Source organism: Salmo salar, chromosome 14, assembly GCF_965601325.2.
Source record: "Salmo salar chromosome 14, fSalSal1, whole genome shotgun sequence".
NCBI classification, from domain to species: Eukaryota; Metazoa; Chordata; class Actinopteri; order Salmoniformes; family Salmonidae; genus Salmo; species Salmo salar.
The window spans coordinates 9,061,942-9,082,246 of NC_138304.1; the positions used below are offsets into that span (position 1 = coordinate 9,061,942).

At 40.5% G+C, this 20,305-nt stretch overlaps 1 protein-coding gene and 1 long non-coding RNA gene across 4 annotated transcripts in view; one reads left to right on the forward strand and one right to left on the reverse strand.

Annotated features, from left to right (window-relative positions):
* Window positions 1–6,436, forward strand: part of LOC106568699 (ATP-dependent zinc metalloprotease YME1L1) — a 51,046-nt gene extending 44,610 nt beyond the window's left edge. For both annotated transcript variants that reach the window (XM_014139265.3, XM_014139266.3), the window contains exon 18: window positions 4,426–6,436. In XM_014139265.3, coding sequence (XP_013994740.1) covers window positions 4,426–4,569 — 144 coding nt within the window. In that variant the 3' untranslated portion in view covers window positions 4,570–6,436. The remainder of the gene's footprint in view (window positions 1–4,425) is intronic.
* Window positions 6,437–13,997: 7,561 nt separating this feature from the next.
* LOC106568701 (uncharacterized) lies at window positions 13,998–19,763 on the reverse strand. 2 transcript variants are annotated; one of them, XR_006758735.2, is made up of 5 exons: window positions 19,717–19,763; window positions 15,668–15,864; window positions 14,409–14,511; window positions 14,256–14,317; window positions 13,998–14,131 (listed from the first exon to the last, which is right to left on the reverse strand). It is a non-coding gene; the product is annotated as an uncharacterized LOC106568701 (long non-coding RNA). The 2 variants fall into 2 exon arrangements; XR_014380299.1 differs by having other exon boundaries at window positions 14,256–14,511.
* Between the last annotated feature and the right edge of the window lie 542 nt (window positions 19,764–20,305).

The window sequence follows — 20,305 nt, forward strand, 5'->3', positions numbered from 1 at the left end:
CATTTGATTTGATTTGAAGCCCTTTACAGAAATTCATTCAACCCCCGCGTCCATTATCTTCTGTCAGATGGCATCATTCTAACAGGACACGCAGTTGCCATGAACCATCTATGGTGGAACTCATCTCTAAAAATTGAGATTTTGCTTATCCGCTTAACACTAGTTACTAATTCTGAAAATCATTCTGCTCTCCGTAGCTATGACGCACTGGCTATTACTGCAAACCATGCTCGATCAGATGAGCAAACGTGCACCAGCTAGCATCCTAGTGCTAGCTTGTTTGAATGGCCTTTACGGTAGCCAGTTTGACAGGTTGTTGATAAAGTTATGGGTCTTTTCTCATAATTCAGCATGTATCGACCTCTGACAGCTGGCACTGTGCCTCGCTAGTACTTTGTAACATTTGGCCAGAGCAATAACGTTGCAGCTAGAGCAGTCAGCTGTGCTGAAGAACTCGGCGCACTAATCACAGCTAACCTAACATATATTTGAAGTCGGAAGTTTACATACACCTTTGGCAAATACATTAAACTCAGTTTTTCACAATTCCTGACATTTAATCTTAATAAAAATTCCCTGTCTTAGGTCAGTTAGGATCACCACTCTATTTTAAGAATGTGAAATGTCAGAATAATAGTAGAGTGATTTTATTTCAGCTTTTATTTCTTTCATCACATTCCCAGTGGGTCAGAAGTTTACATACAATCAATTAGTATTTGGTAGCATTGCCTTTAAATTGATTAACTTGGGTCAAATGTTTCGGGTAGCCTTCCACAAGCTTCCCACAAAAAGTTGGGTGAATTTTGGCCCATTCCTCCTGACAGAGCTGGTGTAACTGAGTCAGGTTTGTAGGCCTCCTTGCTCGCACATGCTTTTTCAGTTCTGCCCACAAATGTTCTTTTGGATTGAGGTCAGGGCTTTGTGATGGCCACTCCAACACCTTGACTTGGTTGTCCTGAAGCCATTTTGCCACAACTTTGGAAGTATGCTTGGGGTCATTGTCCATTTGGAAGACCCATTTACGACCAAGCTTTAACTTCCTGACTGATGTCTTGAGATGTTGCTTCAATGGTGAAGTGCACCAGTCCCTCCTGCAGCAAAGCACCCCCACAACATGATGCTGCCACCCCCGTGCTTCATGGTTGGGATGGTGTTCTTCAGCTTGCAAGCATCCCCCTTTTTCCTCCAAACATAACGATGGTCATTATGGCCAAACAGTTCTGTTTTTGTTTCATCAGACCAGAGGACATTTCTCCAAGAAGTACGATCTTTGTCCCCATGTGCAGTTGCAAACCGTAATCTGGCTTTTTTATGGAGGTTTTGGAGCGGTGGCTTCTTCCTTGCTGAGCGGCCTTTCAGGTTCTGTTGATATAGGACTCGTTTTACTGTGGATAAAGATAATTTTGTACCTGCTTCCTGCAGCATCTTCACAAGGTCCTTTGCTGTTGTTCTGGGATTGATTTGCACTTTTCGCACCAAAGTACGTTCCTCTCCAGGAGACAGAACGCGTCTCCTTCCTGAGCAGTACGACGGCTGCCTGGTCCCATGGTGTTTATGCTTGCGTACTATTGTTTGTACAGATGAACGTGGTACCTTCAGGTATTTGGAAATTGCTCCCATGGATGAACCAGACTTTTTTTCTGAGGTCTTGGCTGATTTCTTGTGATTTTCCCATGATGTCAAGGAAAGAGGCACTGAGTTTGAAGGTAGGCTTTGAAATACATCCACAGGTACACCTCCAATTGACTCAAATGATTAGCCTATCAGAAGCTTCTAAAGCCATGACATAATTTTCTGGAATTTTCCAAAATGTTTAAAGGCACAGTCAACTTAGTGTATATAATTTTCTGACCCACTGGAATTGTGATTAAGTGAAATCTTCTGTCTGTAAACAATTATTGGAAAAATTACGTGTCATGCACAAAGCAGATGTCCTAACCGACTTGCCAAAACTATAGTTTGTTAACAAGAAATTTGTGGAGTGGTTGAAAAACGAGTTTTAATGACTCCAACCGCAGTGTATGTAAACTTTCAACGTCAACTGTAGCAGGGGTTAAAGAACGCCTGAAACTAGATCGCCTACATACTGGTCTTGACGAGAAGGAAAATAAACTTTTGGGAAGTTTTTTTTATGCACTGTTCAATCAATCCAGTAATATTGGAGAATGAGTTAAGATTGAGTGTCGCCTTGTTAACTTCTAAAAGAGGAAGTCATGTCACAGGCTCTCTTTCCATTTGCCCTGAAAACCGGAACATCCGCTTGTTGGGGACTCTGCAGAGGCTTATCACGGCAGAACAGACACGCCTTGTCCTGAAAACTAATTTGTGCTATTAGCTAGAATTTCACTACGCTAGCTAGCTAGAAGGAGTATTCCACATTGTGTGTGAACTGCCGCCTTTAGCATCCCTTTCATTTCGTATGGATTGATTTGAGACTGATTCTACAACCACGGAAACGCCTTAGGTAGATTTATACTGAACAAAAATATAAACACAACATGCAACAATTTCTAAGATTTTACTGAGTTACAGTTCATATGAGGAAATCAGTCAATTGAAATAAATTCATTAGGCCATAATCTATGGATTTCACATGACTGGGAATACAGATATCTATCTGTTGGTCACAGATACCTTTAAAAAAAAAAAATGGGCTTCACTTTGGGCCTCAGGATCTGTCACTGTATTTCTTTGCATTCAAATTGACATCGATATAATGCAATTGTGTTTGTTGTCCGTAGCTTATGCCTGCCCATACCATAACCCCACCGCCACCATGGGGCACTCTTTTCACAGCAAACCGCTTGCCCACACAACGCCATACATGTGGTCTGCGGTTGTTAGGCCAGTTGGACGCACTGCCAAATTCTAGAGGTGGCTTATGGTAGAGAAATGAACATTCAATTCTCTGGCAATAGCTCTGGTGGACATTCCTGCAGTCAGCATGCCAATTGCATGCTCCCTCAACTTGAGACATCTGTGGCATTGTGTTGTGTAACAAAACTGCACATTTTAGAGTCGCTTTTTATTGTCCCCAGCACAAGGTGCACCTGTGTAATGATCATGCTGTTTAATCAGCATCTTGATATGCCACACCTGTTAGGTGTATCGATTATCTTGGCAAAGGAGAAATGCTCACTAACAGGGATGTAAACAAGAGAGAAATAAGCTTTTTGTGCGTATGGTATATTTCTTGGATCTTTTATTTCAGCTCATAAAACATGGACCAACACTTGTTGCGTTTATATTTTTGTTCAGTGTAGAATTAGCAGTGAAAACTTGAATGAAAAAAACATAATTATTAAACGGGTTGTTTGGATGCTGATTGGACGAGCAGCGTTCCAATTCCTGCTGTATTCGCCAACATTCACCTATGTCTGCTAACAGTTCCATCTGAATTATCCCTGCGCCTCCATAAGGGATGTTCATGTTGCTGTCCGAATCATCTCTTGAATTTCTCAACTCGCACATTATTTTCCCTCACTTCTAGGCTATCATTTGTCTGTAACAGCAGGGGTTAATATGCCTGTCTGACATCAGATTCACTTTTTTTTTTTACTTTTGGAATGCCATCTCTCCTATACCCTACAGAATGAACGGTGTCCAGATGAGAAATTCACTATTTCTGAGCCAGGCAAAATCACGCATCAGTGTCATTATCATGTGTATATCCAAGCAAATGCCAATAGAAAGCAAACTAAAATGCGGCTAGTTTACTGTTATTCCATGTGCCATGTTTGACGTGACTGTTAGCTGAAGTTGGCTAGCTAGCAAGTGACAAGAACGTTAGTCAGCCTGCATAGCAAACATTTTTGTTGCAACGGACGAACAGACCTTTTGCATAACAACAGAATTAACGACTGGTCGCGTCTGTGGCAACATGCCCAAAAGAACAAACCGATTTTTGACCAGACTGGTGGTAGAATGAAATTGGTGGAAGAATGGAATTGTAGGAATTTACTTATCAAAATAAATTTAAATATGTAATTCATTGTTAGTTTAGTATGTTAACTGTTTTATAAAACCAACAAGGCATGCAAGATTGCGCTATGTGATGAATACAGTCACAGGTAAATGGGTTGACTGGCATTTCGTTTCGTGTCGGGCTGAAGAACGCCATTTACCTGTGACTGTATTAATCACATAGCACGGCCTCTTGTGCCTTATCGCTTAAATATTAGATACAGGTTTATAGTTTTTTAACTCTGACTCCTTTGAGGATGAAAGGGGGTTCCGTGGACGATGTCACCTTGGTAACATTTTCGAATGTTAAGGGCAGCATATTGTGGTCAAACTTCTTTTTAGCTGTCCCATGAGTGTTTGCAAGCTATCAGACAGATCAGTGCAGACAACTAACGTGAGACAATGCCCCTGGCTGTGTAAAAATAATTTCCTGACTTTTCTGGTGGTTTGTGTGGTCCTCAGGATTCATACGAGCGGGCCAGGGCGCTCCTCAAGTCTCACGCCAAGGAGCACAAGAACCTGGCCACCGCCCTGCTGCAATACGAGACGCTGGATGCCAAAGAGATCAAGATGGTCCTGGAGGGCAAGGCCCTAGAGATGAGATGAGACCTCCAAGGGTGGAGATGTCACTCTGTTTATTGGAGAGATCGGGATGGGGTGGGGAGAGGAGACAAAATATGGCTGTGGATTAGGGTAGGGAAGCATAGGGACTGTTGGGACTGGCTTTTTGGAAGGTGTTAGAATGTAAATATATGAAAATCAAGGCTTCAAGATAGGATAATTTTTTTAATGTAAAATATGTACGCAAACTACGCACAGTCTTATCTTCCTGTTAATGTCTGAATAGTTGTTAGGATCCTTATTGTCGATAACAAGGAGGATTGTGGGATTTCCCTTCAAATTGGTAGGGGCAATCAGCAGTTGCTGCATCCATTTTTGGATTTATAAATTAATGATATGTACCCATTGATTCTTGAAGAATATAACTTATAAATGCCTCGTGAGCTTAGTTCAACTGTCGTACCCCATCAGAACCCAAAATATAAGCTTGTATTACGCCAATGTTTGTAAACAGACTAAATGTAAACAAACACTGTACAGCCTAAAAATTGCCAGATTCACACATTTTGTTTTTAGTTTGAATGTATCCCATTGTCATGTGCCCTCTTTTTCAATGTACCCTGTCGTGTGTGTGTGTGTGTGTGTGTGTGTGTGTGTGTGTGTGTGTGTGTGTGTGTGTGTGTGTGTACATATGTGTGTGTGTGCGTTGAATGTTTTATGGCTAGTGAGTCCATGCCCTGGCTCCTCAGAATCACTACAAAATAATCTTATCAGTAAAATACAGTTGTCTCTACCTGATACTGTCAATCATGTATTTGTAATAAGGAATCTGATTCCCCCTAAATAGTCTAACAACTTTTCCCAGGTTTACCAATATTACAAGGTTTGTCTGAGCCGTGTGTGCTAGTTGCCATTTCAAAGGTGGCCTTATGGGAATGTACAGTGGGGGAAAAAAGTATTTGATCCCCTCCCCTGTCCATCGTCCCTTTGATGCGGTGAAGTTGTCCTGTCCCCTTAGCAGAAAAACACCCCCAAAGCATAATGTTTCCACCTCCATGTTTGACGGTGGGGATGGTGTTCTTGGGGTCATAGGCAGCATTCCTCCTCCAAACACGGCGAGTTGAGTTGATGTCAAAGAGCTCCATTTTGGTCTCATCTGACCACAACACTTTCACCAGTTGTCCTCTGAGTCATTCAGATGTTCATTGGCAGACTTCAGACGGGCCAGTATATGTATTCTTGAGCAGGGGGACCTTGCGGGCGCTGCAGGATTTTAGTCCTTCACGGCGTAGTGTGTTACCAATTGTTTTCTTGGTGACTATGGTCCCAGCTGCCTTGAGATCATTGACAAGATCCTCCTGTGTAGTTCTGGGCTGATTCCTCACCGTTCTCATGATCATTGCAACTCCACGAGGTGAGATCTTGCATGGAGCCCCAGGCCGAGGGAGATTGACAGTTCTTTTGTGTTTCTTCCATTTGCGAATAATCGCACCAAATGTTGTCACCTTCTCACCAAGCTGCTTGGCGATGGTCTTGTAGTGCATTCCGGTCTTGTAGTGCATTCCAGCCTTATGTAAGTCTACAATCTTGTCCCTGACATCCTTGGAGAGCTCTTTGGTCTTGGCCATGGTGGAGAGTTTGGAATCTGATTGATTGATTGCTTCTGTGGACAGGTGTCTTTTTTACAGGTAACAAGCTGCGGTTAGGAGAACTCCCTTTAAGAGTGTGCTCCTAATCTCAGCTCGTTACCTGTATAAAAGGCACCTGGGAGCCAGAAATCTTTCTGATTGAGAGGGGGTCAAATACTTATTTCCCTCATTAAAATGCAAATCAATTTTTGACATGTGTTTTTCTGGATATTTTTGTTGTTATTCTGTCTCTCACTGTTCAAATAAACCTACCATTAAAATTATAGACTGATCCTTTCTTTGTCAGTGGGCAAATGTACAAAATCAGCAGGGGATCAAATACTTTTTCCCCCCACTGTTCATGTACCCGGAGTAGGGACTCTTTTAGACTTGAGCCACAATTCAAATGTGTCTTAGCACTTTGGTCAGTCTGAACACTTACTCTATGTATTTATGTTATCAGATATGTCAATGCTGTGTGTATATATAGATGGAAGGAAGTGCTGCTGTGCTTTTGAAATTATGCTTTTATTCACTTCAAACTCAACGTTGGCAAATTAAGCTGTTACAGGCCATTGGATCCTCCGTTTTTGGATCAGATTAGACCATCCATTTACTATGAAACACCTTAAAGTTATCTGGTTTCTAGGTCTAAACAATTGTCAAAGTAACAGTTAAACCTAAAAGACCCTACAACTCCTCATATCCTGGTTCACTCCCCACTTCTGCTGTGTACTCTCTCTTCACATCTGAACACAGCTGTCTCTCTAGCGTTACTTGAGTAGATCTGTGAATCTTTTTTACATTTCCTCACTTTGTATGGTTTTAAGCACAGTAGCTGAGAACCTCACAGTGTAAGCAACGACCGTCATACTAATTTGCTGACGTGTAGGCCTATAAGGAAAACGGTCAAATGCATCTGTAGACAATCGACTCAGTCGCTTCAACAATGTAGTATCTCCATCTTTTGGTGAGAAGGAACCGTTTTTACAGAATGCTTTAGGCAAGAATGTTGAACTCCTTTGAAATGTGAAATGTCTGCTAATGTTGAGTTGGAAGCATTAAGATTGCGATACAATGGAGGTTTAAAGCCATACCTTTAGGATGTAATAATGTTCTTTTAGAGGCAAAGTTTATTACAATGTCTTGCAAAAGTATTCATACTCCTTGGATTTCTTCACATTTTGTGTTACAAATTGGGATTAAAATGTTTTTAATTGTCAACAATCTACACTAAATACTAAAATGTCAAATGGAAGAATATGTATTTTTTTAAGATTGATAGAAATGAAATAACTAAAATATAGTCCTTGGAAAAGTATTCAGTCAATATATACATTGACTATACAAAACATTAAGGACACCAGCTCTTTCCATGACAGACTGACCAGGTGAATCCAGATGAAAGATATGATCTCTTATTGATGTCAGTTGTTAAATCCACTTCAGTCAGTGTAGATGAAGTGGAGGAGACCGGTTAAAGAAGGATTTTTTAAGCATGTGTGCTATTCAGAGGGTGAATGGGCAATACAAAATATTGCATTTCTGTTGAATGGGGTATGGTAGTAGGTGCCAGGCACACTGGTTTGTGTCAAGAACTGCACCACTGCTGGGTTTTCACACTCAACAGTTTCCCGTGTGTACCAAGAATGATCCACCACCCAAAGGACATCCAGCCAACTTGACACAACTGTTGGGAGCATTTGAGACAACATTGGCCAGCATCCCTGTGGAACGCTTCCGACACCTTGTAGAGTCCATGCCCTGACGAATTTACATTGTTCAATTCGTCGGGGGGGGGTGGGACAACTCAATATTAGGAAGGTGTCCTTAATAATTTGTACACTCGGTGTATGTTAGAAACACATTTGGCAGTGACTACAGCTGTGAGCCATCTGGTTTGTGCAATATTAGCCAATTATTTTTTGTAATTCTTAAAGCTCTGTCAAGATGTTGGGGATCATGGCTAGACAGAAATGTTAGTCTTGCCATAGATTTTCAATCCGATTTAATTCAAAACTGTAACTTGGCCACTCAGGAACATTCCCTGTCTTCTTGGTAGGCAACTCCAGTGTAGATTTGTGTTGTAGGTTACTTTCCTGCTTAATGGTGAATTCTTCTCCCAGTGACTGCTGTAAAGCAGACTGAAGCAGGTTTTCCTCTATGATTTTACCTGTGCTTAGCACCATCCCATTTATTTTCATCCTGAAAAAACGATTTGCCGACGTCAAGCATACCCATACCATGATGCAGCCACCACCATGCTGGAAAATGAGAAGGCAGTTAACTCAGTGATGTGTTGGATTTGCCCCGAACATAAGGCTTTGCATTTAGGCCAAAAAGTGTGTTCCTTTGCTGTTTTTTTCTTTTCAGTCATACTTTATTCTGTATATTTGTATTCTTCTTTTGACTCTGTCGTTTAAGTCATTATGTCATCATTACAATGTCGTTGATCCATCCTCAGTTTTCTCCCATCACAGCCATTGAACTCTGTAACTGTTTTAAAATCACCAATTATCCCGGCTCAGGATATGACCCAGATGCAGACACAGGAGACGGAAGGTACAATACACAGAGTAGTTTATTAAACCACAGGAGGCAGGCAAAGGACACGTCGAGGACAGGCAGAGGTTTGTTACTAGGTCAGAGTCAGATAGGTACAGGACCGCAGGCAGGGTCAGGGCAGGCAGAACGGTATGGCAGGTGGGCTCAGGGTCAGGGCAGGCAGGAAAGGTCGGAACCAGGAGGACTAGAAAATGGACTAGAGACAACAGGAGTATGGAAAAACACACTGGTAGGCTTGACGAGACAAGACGGGTGTGACACCAATGGCCTCATGGTAACATCCCTGAGCAGTTTCATTCCTGTCCTGCAGCTCAGAAGGACGACTGTATCTTCGATGTGTCTAGGTGGTTTAATACATAATCCATAGCATAATTATTTACCGTGCTTAAAGAGATATTCAATGTCTGATTTGTTATTGTTACCCATCTTCCAATCACTGCCCTTCTTTATGAAACTTTAAAAAAGCTCCCCGGTCTTTGAAGTTGAATCTGTTGCTTGAAATTCAATACTTGACTTAAGGACCTTACAGATGTTGGATGTATGGGGGACAGCGGAAGGGTTAGTCATCCAAAACTCTGGTCAACTCATTATTTCACACAGTGAGTCCATGTAACTTTATTATGTGATTTGTTAACCCACATTTTACTCCTGAACCAATTTAGGCCTGCCGAAACAAAGGGGCTGAATACTTATGCAATGAATATATTTTAGTTCTCATTTTTATTTAACTTAATATATATATTTATATATTTATTTTTTTATCTTCCACTTTGACATTACAGAGTAGATTGAGCAAAAATGTAAATGAAATCAATGTTAATCCCATTTTATTTACACCCCCCCCCCCCCCCAAATTTGAAGAAATCCGAGGGGTCTTAACATTTGCAAAGCACTGTACCTACTGTATACCCCATTCCCAAGTGTATAACCAGTATGATTATGTGTAGGCCAATACGTACATTTTTGTTTTTCTTGCCTAAGTAACACATTTCGAGCTCTCAATGATAGGACAGACGTTGGAGGAATTTTTGTGCAGCTCAAATAAATAAATGAACAAAAATGTAATAGACAAAAGCCTACTATAATATTAACTCTGGTTTGTGGTTGGTTATCTGTTTGATTTACACACCTTTCCTGACATCAGAATTATGCATGTTCAACTACAGTGTAGTTGCTACATGCTCAAAAAATGCTTTCCAGGAGATCCTGAACGTTGATAAATAACCAGCTAACGGTTTGAGTAAAACGACAGCACCCAAGGTTAGTCGGAAATCAGCTAAACTAGATTTTTTTAAAAACTTTATATTAAAATAAAAATTCTGAAAATGAGCATAATTTTAACTAAATGTCCCAATGTACTAGCCAGTGCAAACATTTGCACCTGTGTAAATAAACTGATAGAATCAGATTTTTGTGTAACGTAGCCTCTTTTTTTTTAATACAGTATGCCCGTTATTTTTGTTTAATGTTTATTTGGATAGTGAAGCAAAGACATTTAATTTGGCTCTACAGTATACTCCAGGCATTATAGATTTGGAATCAAATGTTTTATATTAGGCGACAGCACAGAATATCACCTTTGACTCCAAAATGACACAGTTCATTATTTACCATTATTTTATATTGGATAATATCAACACGATTTATACACAAGGTGTAATCCATTCTGAGAGACTCCCAGCAGCCTTGTTTATTGAATTTATCATACTTCCCTCAGAGCACAGATACAGGCTCCCCAAGTTTAAAATGAACAGGTCTATACAGTCCTTCACTACAGATGCTACCATCTTTGTCAATAACCTGTAGTAGTACTGTGTGCTGTCTACATATAGCTGTAAAAACTGTTTTGTCATGTGTTCATGTTGTTTTTATTACTTGCTGCAAAATTAATTGCCCCTAGGGGACAATAATATACCCCTCTCTACTCTTTTTAATGTTGATATATTTAAATGGAAATTAAGTGGTGTTTAGAGTCATTGTTTCCTAAACAAAAAAACTATTTAAAGAGAATCTTGTTATTTTTCCAATTAGTTGGAGTTACTACCGTCAACTTATTTTGGAGATGTATACATGTGAAGTCGGAAGTTCACATACACCTTAGCCAAATACATTAAACTCCGTTTTTCACAATTCCTGACATTTAATCCAAGTAAAAATTCCCTGTCTTAGGTCAGTTAGAATCACCACTTTATTTTAAGAATGTGAAATGTCAGAACAATAGTTGAGAGTGATTTATTTCAGCTATTATTTCTTTCATCACATTCCTAGTGGGTCAGAAGTTTACATACACTCAATTTGTATTTGGTAGCATTGCCTTTACATTGTTTAACTTGGGTCAAACGTTTTGGGTAGCCTTCCACAAGCTTCCCACAATATGTTGGGTGAATTTTGGCCCATTCCTACTGACAGAGCTGGTGTAACGAAGTCAAGTTTGTAGGCCTCCTTGCTCGCACAGACTATCAGTTCTGCCCACAGATTTTCTATAGGATTGAGGTCAGGACTTTGTGATGGCCACTCCAATACCTTGACTTTGTTGTCCTTAAGCCATTTTGCCACAGCTTTGGAAGTATGCTTGGGGTCATTGTCCATTTGGAAGACCCATTTGCAATCAAGCTTTAACTTCCTGACTGATATCTTGAGATGTTGCTTCAATATATCCACATAATTTTCTTTCCTTGTGATGCCATCTATTTTGTGAAGAGCACAAGTCCCTCCTGCAGCAAAGCACCCCACAACATGATGCTGCCACCCCAGTGCTTCACAGTTGGGATGGTGTTCTTCGGCTTGCAAGCCTCCCCCTTTTTTCTCCAAACATAACGATGGTCATTATGGCCAAACAGTTCTATTTTTGTTTCATCAGACCAGAGGTCATTTCTCCAAAAAGTACGATCTTTGTCCCCATGTGCAGTTGCAAACCGTAGTCTGGCTTTTTTATGGGGGTTTTGGAATAGTGGCCTCTTCCTTGCTGAGCATCGGTATATGACTTGTTTTATTGTGGATATAGACACTTTTGTACCTGTTTCCTCCTGCATCTTCAAAAGGTCCTTTGCTGTTGTTCTGGGATTGATTTGCACTTTCGCACCTAAGTACGTTCATCTCTAGGAGACAGAATGCGTTTCCTCCCTGAGCGGTATGACGGCTGCGTGGTCCCATGGAGTTTATATTTGCGTACTATTGCGTACTTACGTGGTACCTTCAGGTGTTTGGAAATTGCTCCCAAGGATGAACCAGACTTGTGGAGGTCTACAATTTTTTTTTGAGGTCTTGGCTATTTTCTTTTGATTTTCCCATGATGTCAAGCAAAGAGGCACTGAGTTTGAAGGTAGGCCTTGAAATACATCTACAGGTACACCTCCAATTGACTCAAATTATGTCAATTAGCACAGTCAACTTAGTGTACTTCTGACACACTGGAATTGTGATACAGTGAATTATAAGTGAAATAATCTGTCTGTAAACAATTGTTGGAAACATGTCATGCACAAGGTAGATGTCCTAACCGACTTGCCAAAACAATAGTTTGTTAATAAGAAATGTGTGGAGTGGTTGAATAACGAGTTTTAATGTCTCCAATCTAAGTGTATGTAAACTTCCAACTTCAACTGTAAATGATAGGAGCGCATCCTTGTGTCGCTCCCTCTTTGAACTATCGGCTGCCCGATTAACAAAATAACATTCTGTGTAACAATAAATCCATAGCACTTACAGCACAATAAAATATATACAAATTCATAGCTCTTTGTGAACTCTTGAAAAATTCAAATATGACAATTTAATTCACACAGTAACATTAATTTTGTCTATTCACGTTTTCATCTTTCTTCACACCTCCCCTGGCGTCAGTGACTTAAGGACTTCCATGAGAACATCTCTCCTTAGAGATTGCCACAGATACGTTATGTTTGATCCTTGTGATAGCCCACAGATGGTCTACCATCCAGACAATGTAATAAATTGTAATTCAGTCATCATACTGGGCTTTGCATGCCAGCCAGTCACCTTCTCTCATTCTTACACTACAGTCGTCATTCATGGAAAACAAATGAAAAATCAAAGGGCCTATGCGGAGCATCAACTTTTTGTTGTTGCCGTTTTAACCGATGCCTGTTTATTCATGAAAAGCAGAAGATGCAAAATATCATTAATCACAATGGTTAACCAATGCAAAATAATAGGAAAACATTTCAAGCTTATTAATAGCATTACATTTAGCCGAATCGGGTACACATGGCGCAGTGAAAAGTCAAATAAAGGAAAATACAACCAGATTCTAATCTAATCAACTATATTTAAATAATAGGAGTGTACTCTTGTGTCGCTCCCTCTGAACAGTGCAATAAAATATCAAAATGCATAGCTCTTTACGAAACCTTGAACAATCCAAACATGACAATTTTATTCACATTAATATTCATTTAATCTGTCTTCACACCTCTCCTGGCGTCAATGACCCCAGGTCTTCCATGGGAACGCCAGCCAGTCAGGAGTATTATCACCGTCTCATCCTTCCACTACAGTAGTCATTTATGGAAAACAAATGAAAAATCAGTCTGTCATGTCAAATAGTGTCCCCCTGCAAAAAAGGTTTTTGGGTTCCCAGGACTGCCGAAACATTGCAAAGAATACTATCCAAAGATGTTTTGGGATTTAGATTTCTAGCTAACGTTACTTGTTTACTTACATCCGCCTGCCTAGTCAGCTAGCTAGCCAGAAAGTTTTGTTTAGCTAACGCTAGCTAGATAATTGTTTTTGTAGCTTTCAGTTTGTATGTAACGTTAGCTGCACTTCAATGGCATACCTTGAGGAGATGTTATTTTATCTTTCCAACCAGGCGAAGTACTATGAAGAAAGAAAAGGCACTGCATGAACAACCATTTTTCAACAACAATTTTCCATCTAGGTAGTTGGTCATCTAGAAGTTGCTAGTTATACATTTATTTATGTCTGTCATTTTGAGGTATCTAGCTATAAGTTAACTCTGATCAATCAAATGGATAGGTCTAAGCAATTACGGTCATTCCAACTGCCCTTAACTAGGTATCTTTGCTAGACAGACACACAGACAAAGAGAGAGGGGGGAAGAGGGAGAAATAAAGGATGAACGTGAGAGTGAAAGAGAGAGGTGGGAAGAGTGTGAAAGACAGAGAGCCATGGGGGAGAGAAACATAGAAAGTAGTCGTGCAAAATTACTTAGACTTGAGTATTTCAACAACTCTTGTCTTCAAACTTGTTAGGCAATCACATGTACCTACGGGGGAAGGATTGTCAGCAACACAGGAGGGTGATTTTCACTGAGGAGAAGGAGACCATGCTGACCATACCGAGATGCATGTTGGCCATTTCGGAGTGAAGCGCATGATTGCCAAAATCAACATACACTTCTTTTGGCATGGGATTGTCAAGGATATGGACAGCTGGGCAAGTGAAATAACAGTTTGTTTATCGATCACATTCTATTATATCTGAAATTATTATGATTTCAATGCATGTCATCAGAGGGAAAACAATCTTTCAATTTGTCACGTTGAATGTGAATACCTGTCTAGCCTGATGGCGACCGATTATTTTACCAAGTGGGTGGAGGCAATACCCATTAAGGTCTGTAAAGGAAGATAACATGCTTAACTCTAAATTCCCTTCTGTAACCCATATGAAAAGGGAACCAAAAATGTATTTTCTTTTGTATGATACCCATCAAGGACCAGACTGGCGAGGCCACCTCCAAGGCGATGATGGACATCTTCAACGCCCATAGTTCTCCTGAGGTCATCTTGAGTGACCGAGGTTGTGAACTCTGGAACAAGGTACGGATGTTATAGGTTATATTCTGTCACCAATAGTTTGAGTTTTTTTCCCCATGGTACATAATCAGACATGTCAATATCTTCCATTGTCAATAGATATCCCTTTCCTACCCCCTCCTCCAGGTTTGGAAGTCCCTTGACGGGTTCTAGGAATGGTGGGAGGACAACCTGAAGGTAATTATCTTTGCACACAACAGCATCGTCCAGGCCTCCAGAGTACTCACTCTATCACCTGCTGTATGGACGGGAGCCGCAGCTGTTTACTGAGGTAAACAATGCAATTATATATAAAATGATTGCCTATACTGTAGTATAACAAATTTGTGATTGACTTCGTGTTTTGCTATTGCTATTTTTGTATAACGTACTTTGAGATCACTGATACTCCACCTGATGTGGTGGAAGTTGTTGAACCAGATCAGAACGCCTTCGAGGACCACCTTCAGGCACGGACTGAGAAGGATGTGGAGGGTTGTGACCACGTCAAAATTATTGTCCACTGTTTATTTATTTTCTGGCCTTCCAAGAGCTATATAAGAGATGTATTTGTAATAATATGAAAAATAATTGCATTTATTTCTTTTATCAATCAAGGTGAGACTGAACATGGACAAGGAGCTTGAGAAAAAGGAGAGCCACCGGAGGAGAATCAAGGGGACCAAGTGCTTTGACATCCGGGCGAATTACTTGACTTGGAAGAAGGAAGAAAGGAAGGCGATACCTGGGAAAGCTTGATGCTTTTTCACTTCTCGCTGGGGTCACCATCCGTTAAGGTGAAAATAAAATCTCAGATGATAACTATTTGTATTTGCTGCCTCACGGTGGGCGGCATCACCATGCTGTCAGCAGTACCAACAGTGGCCCAGTGGTTTCTCCAAATAGTCAATCTCAAGGCTAACCACTGGGTCACATTAAGTAACCGTCACTTCCAGGTAGGTACTGTTAAGGTGTAGGACTCCAGTCGTCATGACACCACCCTGGATTTTCTCTCAACTCATCTCTCTCTTTTCCAGGGACCATCCCTTACCAACCCCACTGACATAAAACATTTGACAGGTATCCTTTCTTTTCTGTCTTCCATTAACATTATTGCATGTCTAATCAAACATTTAAATGAAATCATTCAATAACTGTATTTGTACATACCTGATAATCCTTTAACCTGTGTGTTTTCTTGTTTACGTCTGTCTCCAACCCGGTTCCCTTTACTCTGCTCCTGTTCTCCAGGACCTAAGGGTTCAGCCTAACACCCAGACATGGATCCACCTGATGTCCTCCATTACCAACCACCCTCCAACTTTTCATGACATCAGCTACTGTTATTTTCATGTTGTCATTATCTTCTAAGAAAGAGCAAGACAACTATCATATTGGGCACATAATGTGAGCTGCACAGATTAGCTAAAAACACTAGCACTGTAAACACACTGTCACGTCCTGACCAGTGAAAAGGGTCATTTGCCATAGTAGAATGGTCAGGGTGTGGCAGGGGGGTTGTTTTGTGTGTCTTGGGTTTTTTTGGTTCTAGGGGATTTTGTTCTAGTTTTCTATTTCTATGTTTCGTTTTTATGTTTGGCCGAGTATGGTTTCAAATCAGAGGCAGGTGTCTTTCGTTGTCTCTGATTGGAAGCCATACTTAGGCAGCCTGTTTTCCTTTGGGCTTCGTGGGTGGTTATTTTCCGTTTAGTTATTGTACCTGACGGGACTGTTTTGTCGTTTGGTTATTTTGTTTAAGTGTTCTCTTAAAATAAATGAAGATGAGCACTATACACGCTGCGCCTTGGTCTGTTCAAAACGACAGCTGTGACACACACAGAACAAAGAGGGCAGCAGCGCCTGGACTTTGCAGTTTCCCTCTTCGAGTCCACCTTCCAAGACTGACTACATGTTGAAAACAAGTGACAGGCTCCCATCCGCACAGCACCCACCTCCTCTCTATTCCACACACCAGAATTCAGTATTTCAGTCTATGATTGCCATGTGAGTGTACAAAAAAATCTGAAAGTAAGTTAACACACATGTACCAACGATATATTTTTGAAATGTATTTAAATCTAAAAATATTGCTGGATTGGTTTTCACAGATGTTTGTTATTGTAAATTGTTACATATCCCTTGATGGTATTTGTTCAACATGATTAATTGTTGTATCATAAGACATACAATGGATATATATTCAACCAGAAGGGTGTACTAATGAGCTAGGCTCCCCAAAAAATTCTGCAGTATTGAAGGTCCCCAAGAACACAGTGGCCTCCATCATTCTTAAATTAAAGACGTTTGGAACCACCAAGACTCTTCCTAGAGCTGGCCGCCCGGCCAAACTGAGCAATCGACGGAGAAGGGCCTTGGTCAGGGAGGTGAACAAGAACCCGATAGTCACTCTGACAGAGCTCCAGAGTTCCTCTGTGGGGATGGGAGAACCTTCCAGATGGACAAAAAAAAATGGGGTATTGTGTGTATTAATCCAATTTAATACATTTTAGAATAAGGCTGTAATGTAACAAATTGTGGAAAAAGTCAAGGGGTCTGAATACATTCTGAATGAACTGATTGATATAGTTCAAGTCCTCTAGGGCTGCACTGTCTTTGTTTTTTGTTCTTGGCTAATAAGCGAATCAGAGACTGAGTTATAGATGTGTTTGAGATCTCCCTAGCCAATCATTGACATTAAATGATCAACTACAACTTTTTCACACTACTGGGCCAAACGGAGACAAGTTGAGCTCTACTGGGCTGGCCAGGTTATAGGTCCACCATAGTTGCTGTAACCATACTAGAAACAACAACGTAAAAAATAAAACATCTGAGCCAGGACAGTTTGGTTTGGGTAGGCTCTACAGTGTAAGTCGGGTATAAGAGTGAGGAAGAAACATGGATTGGAGTGTTGCAACTGTGATAAAGGGCCCGTAAAGAGAACTAGGCCTAATCTTTTCTCTTCAATACTGACCGTTAGACATACAAATGTCAGTTAGTATTTCAGTCTCTCACACACACTGCTGATGGGCAGTGGACTGAAATAGGTGCCAGTTATCACATTGGGTGCCGGTACCGTTTTATATTTAGGAACTCAAGCAGTAGAAAATGTGAGGTTCCGGAACTCAGTTCCGGTGTGAAGTCAAGCACTGCTGATGGGACGATTTTCCTAATCCTATTTATGGCCTGGCCCTGGTCCTAAAATAACCCTAGGTTCTATACCCTTTTTCGGTGTTGACAAGGAACCAGATAGGTATGCCTATAGGCAGGGTCACTGCATTGGATTTAAAAGCAACCAGTTCATCAATCCTGACAGAAACAAATCTGGTTGGATTCTTGACATTGTACCTTTTGTTGTACTCATGTTTACCCTTGAGCTAGGCCCCTAAACTGCTCCAGGGGCACCGCAATGTAGCTCACCGTGGCTTCCAAACCCTTGGGGTGTTTATGTGTGTGTGTTTCTGTGGAGGTTGGGCTAGGGCAGGGTAGCCACTTCGGGCCCTGGGGAGCTGCCGGGTGTACAGGTTTTTGTTGAGGTTGGTGGGCCAGGGGTTGATTTTTGGGCTGGGAATCCCTATTTCTCTGTGTCACTTCTGCCATAAACACACAAATGCACACTTACTGATGTAAATAATGTGTATGTTCTCACTCTCTCTGTCTCTCCCTAGTTGTTGTTGTTGTTATTGTTGATTCAGGTTTACATATGTGTCAGATGGAGGCCCTGTCCATCTCCACCTAGAGAAGCACCTTCACCACATGGGACAGGTAGGCTGAGAACAATGTACAATGTAGGGAAAAAAGCCTGCACTCACACAGGCCCTTGTTGATCACCAGGACTGAATAACAGTACAGCATGTGTGTACTGTGTTGATATCCCACCCCTCACCTCTCTCTTTCTTTTTCTACATCTCTCTATCTCTCTTACACACGCACAGACACACATACACACACACGAAAACGAAAACGGGAGTTCACTTTCACAACATCATCAGCTGGCAGGAGCTGAGCGCAGCGGAGCTGGTGAGGTCCTTGAACAACTGCACCATGATGGGACAGTCTGGGGTCATTCAAAGGTCACTAGAGGTCATACAGTAGTTTAGCAGACCCTAGCTCTAATTATGATAATACAGTTGAGAGACCTCTATCTTTGGACTTTGATTATTAGTAATGATAACATGTTGCTATCCCAAACGAAATGTGCCAAGGCCCCAAAAAATGCTGTAACTGCCAAGCAAATAACATTGTTAAAACATTGACTTGTATTTGTTGTTGTTTGTACTTTTTAATGGCAGGCGTTTCACTGCGTGATGAAGGTGCTGCACTTCATGTCCAGAAATAAATGCTTCCAGGTGGCAAGCCTATTTTAATTAAGATTGAAATTAAATACATTTTAATCCCACTTTGTAACACAATAAAATGTGAAGAAATGCAAGGGCTCTAAATACTTATGCAAGGCACTGTATATCTCGCAACGTATGAATTGTGTGTGTATCTTTAAGCTTTATTTATGGCGGCACACACTCCAGGGAAATTCACATATTTTCTGTCTTTTATTTATTTTTAAATCTAAATCTTAACCAAACAAAAGCCAGATCCCAGCAATTTCGCTATTGTCAAGCACTCAACTCCAAATATGTATCTTTAAAACAACAGTGCGGCTGTGTGTTAAGACTGTCAACATGTCGGTGTGTGTTTACATGTTAATTATTAATTTTCACAAGGTTTAGCTTAATCTTAGTCTACTACACACACAGGTTTCTCAATCCTATTGATTCATCACTGTTTCTTCTGAAATTGCAGATGAAAATCTGTTGCAGATGAAAACAACCCTTTTAGTTAACATCTGGTGCAATGTATGTTATAATATATAGTAATATACTGTATAATATAATGTATGCAATTTAGCAGATGTTTTTATCCAAAGCAACTTAAAGTCATGCATGCATACATTAAGTATGGGTGGTCCCGGGAATCAAACCCACTATCTTGGCGTAACAAGTGCCATGCTCTACCATTGGAGTCCCTGTCAAATAAATTTGTACCTCTTCTCTATACAATTCTAGAATTAGTCAATGCCACGGACTACTCTAATGCCAGTTTAATTACTGTGTATCAGGGTTGGGGTCATTGCATTTCAATTAGGTCAATCAAGGAAGTAAACTGAAATTACAATTCACATTTTTTTCTAATAGAGAAGCAATGAATGTTTGTTTACTTACTGAGTGTGTGCTGGAGTGAATTCCTCTGCTTTCTGCCTTTCTCCATCCTCCCCAAAGTACTGAACACTGGTGAGTCACATGATACTTGTCACATGACTCGCATGGTGCCCCTGTCAAGAATGCAGTCAGTCATAAGGGAGAAATCAGTGTAGAAAAAGCCACAAAATGGCAGTTAGAATCCAAAAAGAAGGACTGTCTAATGTACAGATTGAAAGATACTTTACTGCTATAATGATTTGAAATAATTTGTATAGTCCCATGTACATTCCCCATTTCCCTTGGTTTGTTTTGTGTATTATCATTTGTTTTTATATCCTGTATGGAGTTTTTAACATGCAAAGAAAATGAATGTAAAAAAAAAAATACAATAAATGCTATGTTATCTTATTCGTATTAGAGGTAGGAGCAGAGTTTCGTCTTGCTGTAACTTACTTTACTGAACTCAGAATAACTATCTTCTCTGCAAGTCATATCAGATGTTTCTGTCACGTGGTCTATTTGTTCTCCCCTCTATCTAGTTACAGCAATAAAGCCATATTAGATGTTTATTATTATAGTATCATATAATACCTATTTATTTATACAGGAT